Below are 16,451 nucleotides of genomic sequence, written 5' to 3' on the forward strand. Positions count from 1 at the left end.
CGTAAAAAAGAAGGACTGGTCTTATCTGAAAAGAAAGCAGTCATTGCAACAAGGAAGATTGAATTCCTCGGAATTGAAATCGATGAATCAGGAATTATTCTGCAAGAACACATAGTGGAAAAAGTGCAGAATTTTCCAGAAAGACTCAACNCCATCTTTCCTTGAAATATTTGGGGTGAATTAGCCAATCCCATTGGTAATACTTCCCAAATATAATGTCCCTGAGGTGTAGAGAAAGCTGTGAATTTCTTGCTTTCTTCTTGCATCCGAATCTTATAAAATCCGAACTTACAATCGAATTTAGAGAATATCTTAGCATTGCGTATGCAACTTATTAGATGTTCTCTACTAGGTATAAAATACCCATCAAACTCCAGAATCTTATTAATTTCTTGATAATTAATAACTAATCTGGGTTTTCCTCGTTTTATCTCACCATGATTTCTTACCAGAAAACCTGGACTACTATATGGTGACATTCCTGCTTTGATTAATCCAAGGTCCAAATGTTCCTTGATTATAATCTGCATATCCCTTTGGTCAATGATATTCATTGGGATAGGCTTGCAGCGGACAAATTCATACTCTTTGCCTTCCTTAATTTTAAGGCAAGCTTTGAGTTGATTTCTGTCCCACCATGCCAAGGGATCTTCATTATAATTTTCCTTGATCCTCTTCTTGACATCTTCCAGGGATACCTTAGATTCAAACTCTACTTCATTTTTATGTAGAGCTATCTTAAGGCATTCTATCTCTTCTGGTTGGAGTTCTTTATCTGCTCTTAACTGGAGCATTGTTTCTCCAAACCTTCTAGAATCTTTCATTTTTGGGTTCAGAAGTTGTCCTGAATCACCACGCTTGCTGCGAAACTGGATTGGCAATTTTCTGTAAAATGCCTCTCTTAGTCTCTGGACTATGATTTTGTGGTTACAAGGAGTTGTAAACACTAATTTTCTTGTCTCATTTTCTTGAGTATAGGATTTGAACATTTGTAGGAAATTGTTTCCTAGTAAAATGTCAGCTCCTGTATCATGAAAATAAATTGGTGGTGTCTTCACCTTATACCAAGGTGTTTGCCCAGCACCGCCAATCATTATTTCCGTCATCTTAATTCCTTTACATAAGATTAAGATTCTTCTGGAAAAATCTCTTCCAGCAATCTTTGGTAATTCTTCTTCCAAACTTGTTGGAAAAACTCCTCGTTTTGCTGTACAAATACCAGCACCTGAATCAATATAGGCAGCAAAATATTCTGCCTTATATTGTTCATATAACATTCCGACTGGAACGTATATGGAGAATGGACTTGTGGTCATTGGATTTTCCACATCTTATCTTCTGCCATAAACTCCATTCCATACTCTAGACGTTTCCAAGGTTTATGTTCCTCAAGAAACTCTAGTCCAAGAATCAGTTGATCTGATTCTTTTCCTGGACTTCCTGTGATCTGAACTTCCAATTCTCCAACTTGGATCATTCCTTGGTAAGTTCCTATCATAGGTTGTTCTAAATAGTAGATGGTATTACAAGGAAATTGATTCCTTTGTTTCGTAATATCAAATACTATTTCGACTTCCTTATACCCTTCTGGGCATCTAAGCTTTCCTATTGTTGAAAAACTTTTTAGCTCATGTTGGATTTCTTGAACAGGGGTTTTTCCCCATCTGTAGCTTGTAATCCTATCTCCTTGAAAAGATAGTCTTCTTGATTCCAATCTAAGACTTTGATTCCTTTGTAGAATCGGTTTGTCTTGTATTTGGATATCTGTTTCCTGTATTACCGGAAACTCAACTCGTTCTGGATAAATTGCCTGAGCAACTTTTCCAAATATTTCTGGTATCTCAATAAACTCATTTCTTATAAACAACTCTGAATGATGTGTATTAGATAAAGCATATGAGATTTGATAGGTAATAGAATATGGTCTATTACCTTCCTTCATTAGCCTTTTCTCCTTGAAATTTTGATGTAATGTCAAGGCTCGGCTAAAATCTCGATCTGTCAGGTTGTAAGCTATCCGTGGATAGATAACTCCTACAATCTTTCCTGCACGGAGATTTCCTGAGATAGTTCCCAGTACTGAATCTTGAAGGTTCCCCATTCTTTTATCGCATATAGCAATATCAATGGGTGAATCAATACCTTCTTTGAAAGTAGCTTTTATCATAATTTGGATTGCTCCAATATGAATCCAGGACATAGTCCTTGCTACTTCGATCTTGAGTTTTTGTAATTCCTCCTTTATTTCTTCAGAAGGAATTAATTGCATCTCCATTCTATTTCCCGTAAGTTCTATTGGGATTGCCATTTCCCTTCTGGAGACTTTATAGATTAGATGATGCTTTCTATTTCTTAGCCCAAGATTTCCTAAGAACTTTTCTACCTGTCCTGCAGAGAATCCTTGGTATCTCTGTAGACTAGGATTTTCTTTCATGATTCTTTGCACCATGTTATTAGATATTGTTGTCTGGCTAAAGAACCCAGACAAATCCTCATGTGTTTCGTGTCGAAACACCTCGTTTTCAGTCAGATTCCGATTCAGTTCCATCGGATTCTCCCTGACTTAAAACTTCTTCTTCTTCTTCATATATACTCTCATCTGAGACAATGTCCTCAAATCGGTATACCTGAATAAGATCTTGGTAATAAACTGCTTCTTCAATATCCGGAGTTGGATCGAAGCATTTAATACCTCTTTTTTCATTTTCTGGACAGTTAGTCGAGATATGTCCTCTTGCTCCACATGTCCAGCAATTACAGTCCTTAAAACTCTCATTAGCTCGTGTATGAGCCCTTCTGAAAGTTTTCTTTGTAGGTGTTCTTCCTGTGCTCCGAGATGTACTCGATGCCTGGGAGTATTTCCTACTTCTTGATGGTCCGCTTCTTTGTCCAGATTTATAAGATCTGGCTTTTTGTCTAGACCATATTGTTCTTGGTTTCCAAGAACTCCTTCCCCCTCTAACATAAGGATGAGTCCTAAAACTTTTCCTTTTATGCTTTTGTGGTTTACTTCCAATAATTGTTGGAAGATCATTTTCTTTACAACACAAAGGCGTACGTTTATTAATACCCCTTAATCGTTTGTAATTCTTTTGTAATGCTGCCAAATGGCACCATTCCGCCAATTTTCCTTTAAGGAAAGAAGCTCTTCGTGCCAATGTATCTGGATTTCCAGGTACATATTCCCTTATGAGCATTTCTCTCCAGGGACTGGGCATTTTTGCGAAGAAAAGCTGCATAGCTGTATCTTCTTCGACTCCTGAATTCCATCTATATTTGGTGAATAACATAATGTATTCATCTACTAAACAGATGTCATGTAATTCAAGACTATACAGAGCTTGAGTATATTTCTTCCTCTTCTCTGTGTCTTGACTATTAAAATAGTCTACCCCTATAAATTGTGCTTTAAATAGGGTAGCCATTCTTCCAGCTATCTCGCTTAGAGATTCTCCAGCTAGGACCGACTCTTTAGTTTCCACCGAAGTCATGTCCTAAGCAATTTTCACTGACTCCATAAGACTCATTTCTAGGAGTTTAATGAATCCTTCTCCGTTGAGATCAAGTGTTCCTGCTGCAATTCTCATAGCAGATGTCCAATCATCTATGAGTTCTTCTCTGTTTTTGAAATCTAATACATCAAGGTTAAGCATAACCCCGTAAGGATGTATAGGATCTAAAACAGTTTTCCCATAGGGGGTTTGGTGCAAGGGAATTTGATTTCTCCTTGTCCTTGTTCCCGCAGGGTGTGAACCTCCACCAGTATGGAAATCAGTCTGAGATTCTCTCATGTGTATATTTTGAGATCCCACACTTTCCCTTGGTAGTTCCTGTGAAGATGACCAGGTTATAGCAGGTGTTTCACCTCCTGCTGTGTTCATTTTTAGATCTACAACTTTGAGATTTGCGAAAGATTCCGCAAGTTCTTGTAGATCATCCAGACCAATCTTTTCTAAAGTTGTCATCAGATTAATTTCTTTTCTGAGACAGACTTAATTAGATTTATCATCTTCTCTTCTTCAGTCAAAGGTTTTGACACCACTCTGGCCTTTCCTTGTTGATGTAACAAAGGTTCAGTACCAAATGATGGTGGTAACCATCCTCCTGAAGATCTTTTACTAGAACTTGGTTGTTGTTCTAGTTTCTGAATTCTTGTTTGAATATCCTTTAATATTCCAAGAATTTCTTCCTGGTTTTCAAGGATTTTTTCAACTCGTTGTGGTACAAAATATAGCATATTACCATAGTTTTGTACTGTTTTCTGAATTTCTCTAAGATCTAAAGAGAGATTAGAAGAATCTGGTATAATTTTCATAAACTTATTAGATTGAATCATAAGTTTACCTGAGGATGCTGATGCTTCCTTTTCTGTTTCTGATATCTAACAATAGTTAGATTCCCTTGTTTATATTCCAAAATATTGGAATAATTCTTGTTAATTATTTTTCTCGAACCTAAGTTCGGATTCATAATTTTCGAAATTCTCCTCCTCAAACATTTCGTTTCTTTGTAACAATAAATTTTGTGTTTGAAATAAATCATCCTATGGCTCTGATATCATTTTGTAAAAGCGCGGGGATCAATTATAATTAAATAGGATATAAGGGTAATTTTGGTATTTATGAAAACTTTTTCTCTCACCAGGGAGTAGGAACAAATTTGAGTTTGGTTTGGGTACTGTCCACCAATTCTCCCAATATAATAACCAAAATAAAATCTGATAAGCCATCACAAAGCAGTAATAATAATGATAAATTTTGAAAAACATTATGTTGTAGTTGAATTAATGGGTTTAAATTCATGAATTTTAAATGTATTTTTTGTTTAGATAAATTAAACAATAAATTTCAAATCTATATCCCATATATTTATATGAGTAGGTTTTTTGTGAGACGGTCTCACGAATCTTTATCTGTGAGAAGGGTCAGTCCTACCGATATTCACAATAAAAAGTAATACTCTTAGCATAAAAAGTAATACTTTTTCATGGATGACCAAAATAAGAGATTCGACCGAATTGATCCGTGAGACCGTCTCACAAGAGTTTTTGTATATTTATATAATTTTTTTCGTTAATTATAATTTAAATAATGATGTTGTTTGAAATTTATTTTAATTATTCTATTAATGTGAAAAAAGTAAGATATAAATTTTAAGATTTTATTTATAATTTATAGTAAACAATAAAATTAATTAAAATTAAAAGATTTGAAATCTACTAATATTGGTTCAACGTTAATGTTTTGGTCATTTTTGGTTGACTAGTTTACCTGTGGAGGCCGCACACCAAGACAGCCAAAGGGGTGATTATTTAAGCTCAGAATTCTTCTAAAGAAAAGCAAATCAAATCCCACACCAAAAGCTCCGTAGTACTTGAAATCATAACCAAAACATCTCAAGCCAATAATCAGTCGACTTACCTCTGAAAATGGCAGCAACCACATTCTTGAATGTGAACTTGAATGGCTGTGGCATCAAGAAAATCAGCCAAGATTACTCGAAACTTCCCAAGAGGCAAGTCTTTTATCAGTTAAATTCATTTCTAAGTTACTATTTCATGGGTCGTTAATAGGCTGAGCCGGTGTCTTGATCATAATTTCAGGAACTTTTCGGTGTCATCGGCTGCTCCGCAAGCTCTGCACATGCCAAGATTGCCCCAGAGAATAGCTTCAAACAAGGTTACATTCACAGGGGATGTGTTGAAATCTAGCACAAAGCTAAACACCAGATTGGTGTTCAAGTGCAGAGCAGAAGTTGCGGAAGTAGCAGAATTTAATAGTGCTCCGGTTGAAGAGATGAAAGTTGCGGATGAAGAAGATTTATCGAGAGCTACTTTATTATGGAGAGCCGCCAAAATACCCTTGTATACTGTTGCTCTCGTTCCCGCAACTGTAAGCCTTCGTGTCCATCACATATATGGATGGCCTTTAGGTCGGATATTAGGAATAGAACCCGAAATTTAGCTAAAGAAGCTGACTAAATAAATCCTAATCCTAAAAAGTAAAAAATATAGAGTAAATTATATGTCAAAAAATCAGTTCTTTAATGTTTTTAATTTTAGAGACATCCAAGATTTAACGAAAAATTATGTGTGAAATAACAGGTGGCCTCGGCATTAGCTTTTTGGCAAACGGGACAGGCTGCTGTGGGGCGCTATTTTATGATCTTGGCCTCTTTTGTGATTGTCAATATTTGGATCAAATTAAGGTACGACACCTGTGCTCGTTTCGCATTCAAGAATGTTTCAATCTTGTCTAGAATATTTGTGGTCTAAATTTCTGTAAATATGCAGCAACGACGTTTACGATTTTGACACTGGAGCAGATAAGAACAAGAAAGAATCGGTCGTCAATATCTTTGGCAGGTGAGGATCAAATACTACCACCGAGAAATCCTGAAAAAAAAAATTTGAAATTTGTGAGAATATTCATGGTAAAATGAAGGACTAATAGTAACTTTCATCACTGTGAAGCCGAAATGCCATAAACTATGCTGCTTGGACAATACTTGCCATCGGTTTTTCGGGCTTTACTGGGCTAGCGGTGGCTGCAAAAAGTGTTCGGGCTTTTATTTTGATAGCCGCTTCAGTGTTTTGCTTCTACATTTACCAGGTAAAACATATATCAATTTGAACTAGCTAGTATCAGTTTGATCCGAGTTCATCAGGCATTGCGACGAGTATTTCGTACATCTGTACTAAACCAATGTTCTATTCCATGTTTTGCAGTGTCCACCCTATCGTGTAGCTTACGACGGATTGGGAGAGCCAACACTCTTCACCGGATTCGGCCCGCTCGCAACCATCGGCTTTTATCTGCTTCATAGCTCGGCTAGGTGTGTTTTTCTCATCCCTATACATATACGATGATTTATAAGTCAGTAAATCAAATTTCATTTTTAATCTTTTTTAAAAAAAAATGTCAATTTTTAGTTCTTGGTACTGATTTTGATTACATTCTGATTATAGGGGTGAGCTACCAATTACTAACACCGTTGTTTGGTCATCGATTCTCGTTGGTTACACGACAACCTTAATCCTCTTCTGTAGTCATTTCCATCAGGTGATTCATCCATATCTATATTATAAACGTCAAGTTATAAATTTTATATTTCGCAATCGAATTAGATACAAAGATATTCAAGATTTCTCTAAACTCGAGTTCGGATTCGAATCGTGCAGATAGAGGATGACAAGGCCGTTGGAAAAATGTCTCCTTTGGTGAGGCTGGGCACTAAAAAAGCTTCCAAAGTATTGCAATATGGTGTTGTGGGGCTTTATGCACTCTTATTTGCTTTGGGATATACCAACACTGTTCCTTTGGCCAGTGTGGTAAGTCCATTTATAGATAGATTGTGCTTATTGTTAGTACCTATTTTATTCATAAAATTTTAAAGTAATTATTTTAATTGTTTTATTATTATTATTAATTTTTTTTTCAGATTTTTGGTTGTATGACATTGCCAATAGCAAATCTTCTACTCAGCTTTGTGCAAAAGAACTACCAGGTTAGAACTCATTAATACTTGTATGTTTCCTCTGATGTTTAATTACCTCGGAAAAAGATTAAAATATATCATACGAAATTTTAACTCCAAATCAAAGAATAAAATAAAATAGAAATCCCATGCATTTTTCTAAAAGAAAATATTATTTTGATATTGACAGAATAAAGTGAAGCTGTTCAAGACCAAATACTTCTGCGTGGGGCTGCACACTTTGTTTGGTTTCGCTGTGTCGGCTGGACTGGTGCTAGCAAGAATATTGGCAAGACAACCGGCGATTCCTGTCGTAGTTTAACTTTGACGCAAATAATTAAATTCATTTTATTCAATATTGTTTATTTTTATGATTTTGTGAGGCTTCGGGCCCAAGATAAGTGATAATCATAATATATCTGTTATTTATTTATTAATTTATCTATTATCTATTATCTATTACTACTATAAATCTATTATCTATTATTATTATTATTATTATTATTATTATTATTATAAATATGTGAGTCTCAATTATGAATTTACTTAAACATCCTTTATTTCCATATAATTTATCTAATCTAATCTATCTAAAATATAAAAATATCTTATTTCTATCTAATCTAAAATATTCATGTTTTTACTCTAAATATGAGTTCCAATTGAATTTACTTAAATGTCTTTTATTTCCATCTAATATAAAATATTCTTGTTCTTATACTAAATCTATTATCTATCCATCATATTTACTATATGAGTCTCAATTGTGAATTTACTTAAACATCCTTTATTTTCATATAATTTATCTATCTAATCTATCTAAAATATAAAAATATCTTATTTCTATCTAATCTAAAATATTCTTGTTTTATCCTAAATATGAGCTCCAATTGAATTTACTTAAATATATCTTATTTCCATCTAATATAAAATATTCATGTTAATACTCTAAATCTATTATCTATCTATTATATTATATTATATTATATTATACTACTATAAATATGTAAGACCTTAGAGTATATTATCCGATAATTTGACATAATTAGAATAATTATTGAGTTACGAGAGCAAAATAAATTTAAAACCGAGATAAATGAGCTTGAGCTACTATTTTTAGTAACTATTTAATATTATATATATATATATATACATACATATACATACATTACTGATTACACACACCCATCAAAAAGAAAAGAAAAGAAGAAAGAAGAAAGAAGACCCAAGCCCTTCCCCGTTTTCGCGTCACCCTTGTAGCGGTTGCGATAGAATTGCCGTATCTCTTCCGTCCGAAGTCGCCCAAAAATTCTTGAAAGATTGTCTTCCAAACATTCTAAGCTTCGATTCAAACTATAAATAAGTCATTTTGAGCAAGGATTCGGTCAGATCGAAGCTGTTGTTCTTGTGTTCTGTTTCTACGCGATTTCTTGACCAATTTGTTGAGTTGTTCTTCTTGTTGCTGCGATTTTTATAGCTTGATTTTGTAGAAATGATATAAATAAATATTGTATATCTTTTTGTTGGCTATCATTGAGCACTAGAATCATCGAATTTCAGTTAAAAACGGATTTGATATGATTTATTTTAAAAACAAATATTTAAATAAATATTTAGGTAAATAAAGAATTAATACACAATATATATGTATTAAGTTGAATATTTTTTTCATTATACGAAAATCGATCAATTTCATTTTAAATTTTTTTTTGGGGTTAAAAAAAAAANGTTCTTATACTAAATCTATTATCTATCCATCATATTTACTATATGAGTCTCAATTGTGAATTTACTTAAACATCCTTTATTTTCATATAATTTATCTATCTAATCTATCTAAAATATAAAAATATCTTATTTCTATCTAATCTAAAATATTCTTGTTTTTATCCTAAATATGAGCTCCAATTGATTATACTACTATAAATATGCAAGACCTTAGAGTATATTATCCGATAATTTGACATAATTAGAATAATTATTGAGTTACGAGAGTAAAATAAATTTAAAACCGAGATAAATGAGCTTGAGGTACTATTTTTAGTAACTATTTAATATTAAATAGATATATATATATACACTCACACACACATACATTACTGATTACACACACCCATCAAAAAGAAAAGAAAAGAAGAAAGAAGAAAGAAGACCCAAGCCCTTCCCCGTTTTCGCATCACCCTTGTAGCGGTTGCGATAGAATTGTCGTATCTCTTCCGTCCGAAGTCGCCCAAAAATTCTTGAAAGATTGTCTTCCAAACATTCTAAGCTTCGATTCAAGCTATAAATAAGTCATTTTGAGCAAGGATTCGGTTAGATCGAAGCTGTTGTTCTTGTGCTCTGTTTCTACGCGATTTCTTGACCAATTTGTTGAGCTGTTCTTCTTGTTAATGCGATTTTTATAGCTTGATTTTATAGAAATGACATATATAAATATTGTATATCTTTTTGTTGGCTATCATCGAGCACTGGAATCATCGAATTTCAGTTAGAAACGGATTTGATATGATTTAATTTAAAAAATATTTAAATAAATATTTATGTTGTATACATAGGTAAATAAAGAATTAATACACAATATATATGTATTAAGTTGAATATTTTTTTCATTATACGAAAATCGATCAATTTCATTTTAATTTTTTTTTGGGGTTAAAAAAAAACTAATCCGGAGATCTTCCGACTTGTACCAGGACCCGCTAATATATGAATTTAAGCCCACGACTAATCCTATAAATAGGCCAACGAGAAAATTTCTCAAACTCAATCGGCGAGCTGGTGCCATTTGTTTCTAAAATTCACTGATAAGAAAAATAAATGAAAATTCTGATGTAAATATCGAATCTTTTTATGTATTTACAGAATTACACCATAAAAATTGAATTTGTTTCAGTGAAGTAAGTTGTCACTCTCATTCTTGAGATGGGTTTTCTGGAATTGGTGAAATCAGTGGACTGGGAACAAGAATCCTACGCACAGTACTCTGATTTCGTCGCGTTACCATTCTTCGCGCTCTTTTTTCCAGCAGTTCGATTTTTCCTTGACAGATTTGTTTTTGAGGTGTTCTTTTGTTGTGGGCCGCGTTATGTTTTTTTCCCTTTCTGGTTTGTGTTGATATCTGTGATTGTGATGCGAGCGGCTATGTTTATGTGATACCCGTTTTGTACTTTTCAAGAATGTTGGACAGGCGTTATTTAATGGTTCTGTGATTTTTGATCAGATACTCTACAAATGTTACCAAATTGTTGGAATATCGGAGAGTCCGAATTGAATGTCTGGATTTTGAAGGAATTTCGCGGTTGGGATTAAGATGATAACAACTTTGTAAATGGCTTGTTCTTTTAATTTTTCTAGAAAGTGAAGGAGGAATGAAGGAACCATTCAGGATTAAATTGTAGTACTGGTAGAGTGGAGGATTTTGGCTTGATGTTCGGAATTCTTAAACAGATTTCCCTGCATCGATACCATCTAATGCGGTGTCTTTGATTTCTTAAGCAAACCATTTTATTTCAACGAATTTTTAAAGAACCTTTAGTTTCACAATGCTTTGCGGGTGAGACCTTCTAAAGAAAATTTTGCTTCATTGTGCTCTGTAGGGAAAAAAATCCTCCGGGAAAGTATGGGCCTTTATTAGTTTTTCATGACATTGGATTTGCTTATGCATTCTGTTGGTCTTTTATGCCATGTTGTAATGAAGTTTGTGCTTCTTTTGTTTGCTCAAAAGTTGTATAAGTGAGTTTTCCTCTATCATTGGGCCTGGTCCCTTTCTGTTATTTTCTTCTAATATAATGTGGCATGCCATTGAGATTGAAATCATAATCAGCACCATAATGCATCAGATATATCTAAAGTTGTTTGGTCATGCCTTCATATACGAATATACTCTCTAGCTTTGTTGTAGTAAATTCACATAAAAAGCAGAATGGGTAATGTCGTGTCTAGCAATCGTATTCTTAATTGGCTATCATATTTGAGAAACATGCACAAGTCATTTACCTCGCCTCTCCAAGTTAAGCAGACATGGCACTATTGTTTTTAGAAGACTGGTCCAGAACTTAAAGCATAACTTGAAAATCGTGATTCGTTGGATATCACAAACAAACGAGTTTGGGGTTATTGAGTGTTTTTTATGCGAATTTACTCAGTCTTGAGTTAAGTTCACGAGAAAGATATATGCAAATGACCACATACTTAATGAAAGAAACTAGCAAATATGAAAGTCATATGCAAGTGATGTGCTTTGCCCAAATAAGTAATCTTAGGACATTCTGATGCGTGAGCTTGACTTGATTGTGAAATTCTAATTAAAATCTTAAGAATGTCAACCTCGGGCAGCATGTCAAACTTGTACAAATTTCTAAATAGAGTGCTTTATTCTCTTAAACATATTTAGGATTTTCTTCGGTTACCTCCTTTTTTATTTCAAATGATTAACATATGATCATCAAGCTCTCACTTCAATTTAGAGCTCTAGATTTTTGTTGAGGATATTTTGTTATAATAGGTTTGCTATTTTTCTATTCTTATGTTATATATTAGCCTATAAATGTAAGTGTTCTTAATTTCCTGGGAATTACCTTTTCTGTTCAGTTGTAAGTGTTATGGTACTTATTCTCTTTAATAGAGTCAGTGTTATTTATTCCCTTTGTAATTTGTATATATTCATGAGTATATTTCTTTTAATCCTTTTGTTCATTAAATCTGTGAATCCTCATGTGCCCTCATTTCCTGCATTTTTCATCAACGATTAGTGTATTAAGTTTACTACTGATATTTAATTTTTGTGTGAAATTAGCATATAATTCCTCTGGAGAATTATAATTTTGGTTTCATATTTACATTGTCACGAACTTGTGTTTTCATATTTATTGGAACCATTGATGCAATTCTGGCTCCACTTTGAGAATTATTTTCTCTAGTGTTTGTATGTGGTGATACAGTTGAGAATATTTGCAAATGGTAATAGATAATAATTCAAGATTGTTTCTACCTTGCTTTGAAGATCGTTTGCTCAACTTATAGCCTAAAATTCACATGTTGCAGAGAGCCGCCAGACGACTGATATTTGGAAAGGGAATGCAAGTTGTGAAGACTGATTCACAACAGCAAAAAAAGAAAGTACACAAGTTCAAGGAGTCAGCCTGGAAATGCATTTACTATCTTTCGGCAGAGATTTTAGCACTATCTGTGACCCATGATGAGCCTTGGTTCAAAAATACCAAATACTTTTGGTTGGGACCTGGAAATCAAACATGGCCTGACCAGAAATACAAGTAAGATTGTCTTTTCTTTTTATCACTCCCATATTTGTGCAATTTTTAGTTGATATATTACTGACTTCTGTTGTTCAGAATGAAACTGAAGGCTCTCTATATGTATGCTGGTGGATTCTACACATACTCCATCTTTGCTCTTATATTTTGGGAAACGAGGCGGTCTGACTTTGGGGTTTCTATGGGTCACCATGTTGCAACCTGCATTCTCATCATATTTTCTTATGTTTCCAGGTTTGTTTTTGTAGTGGTGAGACAGTAATTTTAAATACAAAAGCAGAAGCTCAACTTGGAAGTAATCAGGAGGAAGAAAGCTTAAAAGAGTAGCTTAAAGCTTATTTATTTCTGACAATCATTTGGCTATATGTTGTTCTATCATACGACAAATGTGATCTCAAATTTCAAATCGAATGTGTATCTGGGAGACGAAAAAAGCTTAATGTAGTGGCTTTGAACAGAGGAAGACATTTATATTTTTTGATAAACTGTAATACCATGTCCCAAATGGACTATGAGCCATGTAGTAATGTCTTTGAAAGATGAATCCTACAACAACTTGGGTTAACATTTCGTAAAGCGAGAATGGCTGCGGATTATTATTGGAGCCTATTTTCTGTTGCCTGAATATTTCTGTCTGGATTGTGCATTATACAAGTGTATTGACTGTGAACCGGTGATAAATTAGCATCTACTAGAACCAAGAAGAATTTTATTACGCTTTTTATGAACTGATGAATTTTCTGGAAACTGATTTCATGTGTCTTTATCGGCTTCTTTCAGGTTTGCACGTGTTGGTTCAATTGTTTTAGCACTTCATGATGCTAGTGATGTGTTTCTTGAAGTAGGGAAGATGTCTAAATACAGTGGCGCGGAAGCACTTGCTAGCGTTTCCTTTGTTCTTTTTGTTTTATCGTGGATCCTGCTTCGTCTCATCTACTACCCTTTCTGGATTTTATGGAGCACAAGGTAATACCAAATATTTTAAGGTCCACTTAAAATAGCCAAGTTTCTGGTTTTATTTACCCCATTTATTTTCCATTTTGTAACCCGAAAGGTTGAAAACAAAGCTTCTTTTCTTTTTTTATTTATCTTAATATGCAGTTACGAAGTCGTCCAGACGTTGGATAAAGAGAAACACAAAATGGATGGACCAATTTACTACTACATTTTCAATTTTCTTCTCTTTACACTGCTTGTTCTTCATATCTACTGGTGGATTTTGATGTTTCGGATGCTCGTCAAACAAGTCCAAGCGAGGGGCCAAATCAGTGAAGATGTCCGATCTGGTTAGTTAAAAAAGATATCCAGATGCTTAAATATAGACGTTATTATCAAGTTTGAAACAGCATTGAAACATTATTTCAAAGTAGAAGGAAAATAAATAAAATCACTATACATCATATTTCAGCTTTTAATCATCGACCAGAAATCTAAACGATAGTCCACGTCCCTTTTGTAATGTGCAGATTCTGAAGATGAAGATCAGCATGAGGATTGATCATAATAGGAAACATTTTATTATTTCTTCATTTATGTCAAAAGGTACTGCAATTTTATTGAAAGAAATTCATACAATTCTCTTGTTTGTTTCAAAAAAACTTGTCCAAATAAACAACTTTGAGTTTCCTATTTTTGAATATGTATAAAAATTCGATATGTTTTCTTGATTACTGAAACTATTTGATTTTTTATCCACTTGCAGATTCTGGAACACCCAATAGCAGCATGAACAGTTATTCTTTGCAGGTCATTTTGAACTGTTTGGTTCAAGAAACATGAGCAAGCAAAGCTTTATACTGATTATTAAGAGGTTGGTGAAAAGGCCATAAGCAGATGCAATGGTAACATATAATTAGTTTTATTCCCAAATCCTGACTAAAGATGTTATGTTACTTTGCATCAATGATTTCTGTCAGCTGCAAATTTTTTGTCGAATGAAATGTTTTCCGGTTCGGTTTCGAACATATGGCATCAATGGTTATCGGGTGTTGCATTTTAGTGTGAATTTTTATTTCTTACTGATATATATGGATACTATATGATCTTTTGAATTGGATCTTTCACGATAATGTTTTTTTTTTTTTTTTCTGAAATTGTGTTATCTCAAGGTATGACTAGATTCTCTTCCTTGGAATCATGGCATAACCCTGAATTTATGTTCAGGAAACACACTTGAGGAGATTATTTTCTTAAATAAATAGTTGACCAATGTAAAAAAAAAATACCCCTAAATTTTACTTGAAAGTATTCATTGACAAAAAATCGAGATTAAGATATCCCTGGTATTATGTTAATATTTTAATATCATAATTTGTATATCTTTTAATTTTGTGTGTATTTTTTGTTTTTACTTTTGCGAATACTTTATCTTGTTGATGATGATACACAAAATTAAATTTAATATCTTAAATTTTAGTACAGTAATGTTCTCTAAACATAAATAGATTATATTATTTTAATAAAAAAATTGTTTTGAAAAACATTCGAGTTCATAATATTTTCATCATATAAAGTGCAATTTTTAAATATAATTTATGTTATTGTCATTTTATATTATAATTGATCCTTGTTCAAACCATTTATATGAATGGTCTATTTTATCGATTTAAATATCAATCGAGTTATATTACAAATAAATAATTAATTTACTTATATGTATTTGAATTTGAATAAATTAAATAACATTATATCTATTTATCACAAAATATATAATTGTATATTTAATTTTTATTTATTTTATGAATTTTCATTCATCACACAGCTTAATGGTTTAGTCTATTTAAATTTCCCACGATTTGAATAATATTTAATTAAACTAACCTTAAACGGTTTGGAATATCTATTTTGTTTGGTTTTTCTACATTATGAACAATATTAAATGAGGCTTAATGAAAAGTTTTGTACATACACGAAACATAATTTACTATAATTAAGTGTTACTGATTGCTATGATTTACTATAACTGATTTAGTGAACAAGTCTCGATTTCAATTGTGGAAAGATGCACGTTATCATCGATATAACGATATTGTATGTAAAGGTATTCATCGTTCGGTTCGGTTCGATTTTTGATTTTTTTATATCGGATTTTTTTGTTTTAGAAATATAAATTCGATATCCGAACTGTTTTTATTCGGTTCGGTTATTTCGGTCAGTTAGTTCAGTTTTGGTACAATTATTTAAATTAATAATATCAATATATTGTGAAATATAATATGTTATCTTTTTAAATAATTTCTTTGTAAAACATTTAAATATAAAGTCTAAATGAATTAAATAATCAATAATCAACTAAAAATTATTCAAAATGATTATTCACTCACTAGTTATCATATCAAAAAATATAATATTAATAAAATTATTAATTTAATGAAATTTCGGTTTTTTGTCGGTTTGATTTTGACATATTTAGTCTGAAAATGAACCAAATAAACTTTGCTTTTAACATTTATATCAAAATCAAAAAATTCGATTTTCGGTTTAGTTCGATGTTTGGTTTTTTTGTTTGAATTTTCGATTTTTTCATTTTATCAGAAGTCTGAATACCCCCTATATGTATGTAGTATGATGTGGTGTTCAAACCACCTACAAATCCCACATCAGCTTGGGTTAGAGCTGTAAACAAATCGAGATGGTTCGATAAATATTTTTTTCATATTTGAATTTATCGAACTAGAACTGAATTTGAACATGTTCGAATTT

The 16,451-nt window shown here is 32.6% G+C and overlaps 2 protein-coding genes across 4 annotated transcripts; both read left to right on the top strand.

Annotated features, from left to right (window-relative positions):
• The first annotated feature begins 5,266 nt into the window (after nucleotides 1–5,266).
• Nucleotides 5,267–7,915, top strand: LOC140969535 (2-carboxy-1,4-naphthoquinone phytyltransferase, chloroplastic-like). Its single transcript, XM_073430899.1, has 10 exons — nucleotides 5,267–5,514; nucleotides 5,603–5,891; nucleotides 6,104–6,207; nucleotides 6,293–6,364; nucleotides 6,473–6,611; nucleotides 6,728–6,834; nucleotides 6,968–7,061; nucleotides 7,181–7,330; nucleotides 7,441–7,506; nucleotides 7,667–7,915. Exons 1-10 carry the CDS (start codon nucleotides 5,429–5,431, stop codon nucleotides 7,796–7,798), a joined length of 1,239 nt encoding a protein of 412 aa, XP_073287000.1. The 5' UTR covers nucleotides 5,267–5,428; the 3' UTR covers nucleotides 7,799–7,915.
• Nucleotides 7,916–10,251: 2,336 nt separating this feature from the next.
• On the top strand, nucleotides 10,252–14,720 carry LOC140969544 (ASC1-like protein). Of its 3 annotated transcripts, none has more exons than XM_073430913.1 (7): nucleotides 10,252–10,536; nucleotides 12,520–12,749; nucleotides 12,828–12,983; nucleotides 13,530–13,715; nucleotides 13,851–14,035; nucleotides 14,216–14,291; nucleotides 14,452–14,720. In XM_073430913.1, the coding sequence occupies exons 1-6, from the start codon at nucleotides 10,399–10,401 to the stop codon at nucleotides 14,245–14,247; spliced, it is 927 nt and encodes a 308-aa protein (XP_073287014.1). In that variant the 5' UTR covers nucleotides 10,252–10,398; the 3' UTR covers nucleotides 14,248–14,291; nucleotides 14,452–14,720. The 3 variants fall into 3 exon arrangements, with proteins under 3 accessions (XP_073287014.1, XP_073287015.1, XP_073287016.1); XM_073430914.1 differs by having other exon boundaries at nucleotides 14,496–14,720; XM_073430915.1 differs by lacking the exon at nucleotides 12,828–12,983.
• Nucleotides 14,721–16,451: the final 1,731 nt, after the last annotated feature.

Source organism: Primulina huaijiensis, unplaced genomic scaffold (genome assembly GCF_012295235.1).
Source record: "Primulina huaijiensis isolate GDHJ02 unplaced genomic scaffold, ASM1229523v2 scaffold42201, whole genome shotgun sequence".
Taxonomy (NCBI): Eukaryota; Viridiplantae; Streptophyta; class Magnoliopsida; order Lamiales; family Gesneriaceae; genus Primulina; species Primulina huaijiensis.

Bases quoted from the DNA above. Each gene is read 5' to 3' on its own strand.
- LOC140969535 (XM_073430899.1), top strand. From the start codon at position 5,429: ATGGCAGCAACCACATTCTTGAATGTGAACTTGAATGGCTGTGGCATC. The intron at 5,892-6,103 runs GTAAGCCTTCGT...GTGAAATAACAG, and splicing joins TTGCTCTCGTTCCCGCAACT to GTGGCCTCGGCATTAGCTTT. The intron at 6,835-6,967 runs GTGTGTTTTTCT...TTCTGATTATAG, and splicing joins CTGCTTCATAGCTCGGCTAG to GGGTGAGCTACCAATTACTA.
- LOC140969544 (XM_073430913.1), top strand. From the start codon at position 10,399: ATGGGTTTTCTGGAATTGGTGAAATCAGTGGACTGGGAACAAGAATCC. The intron at 13,716-13,850 runs GTAATACCAAAT...CTTAATATGCAG, and splicing joins TGGATTTTATGGAGCACAAG to TTACGAAGTCGTCCAGACGT. The intron at 14,036-14,215 runs GTTAGTTAAAAA...TGTAATGTGCAG, and splicing joins CAGTGAAGATGTCCGATCTG to ATTCTGAAGATGAAGATCAG.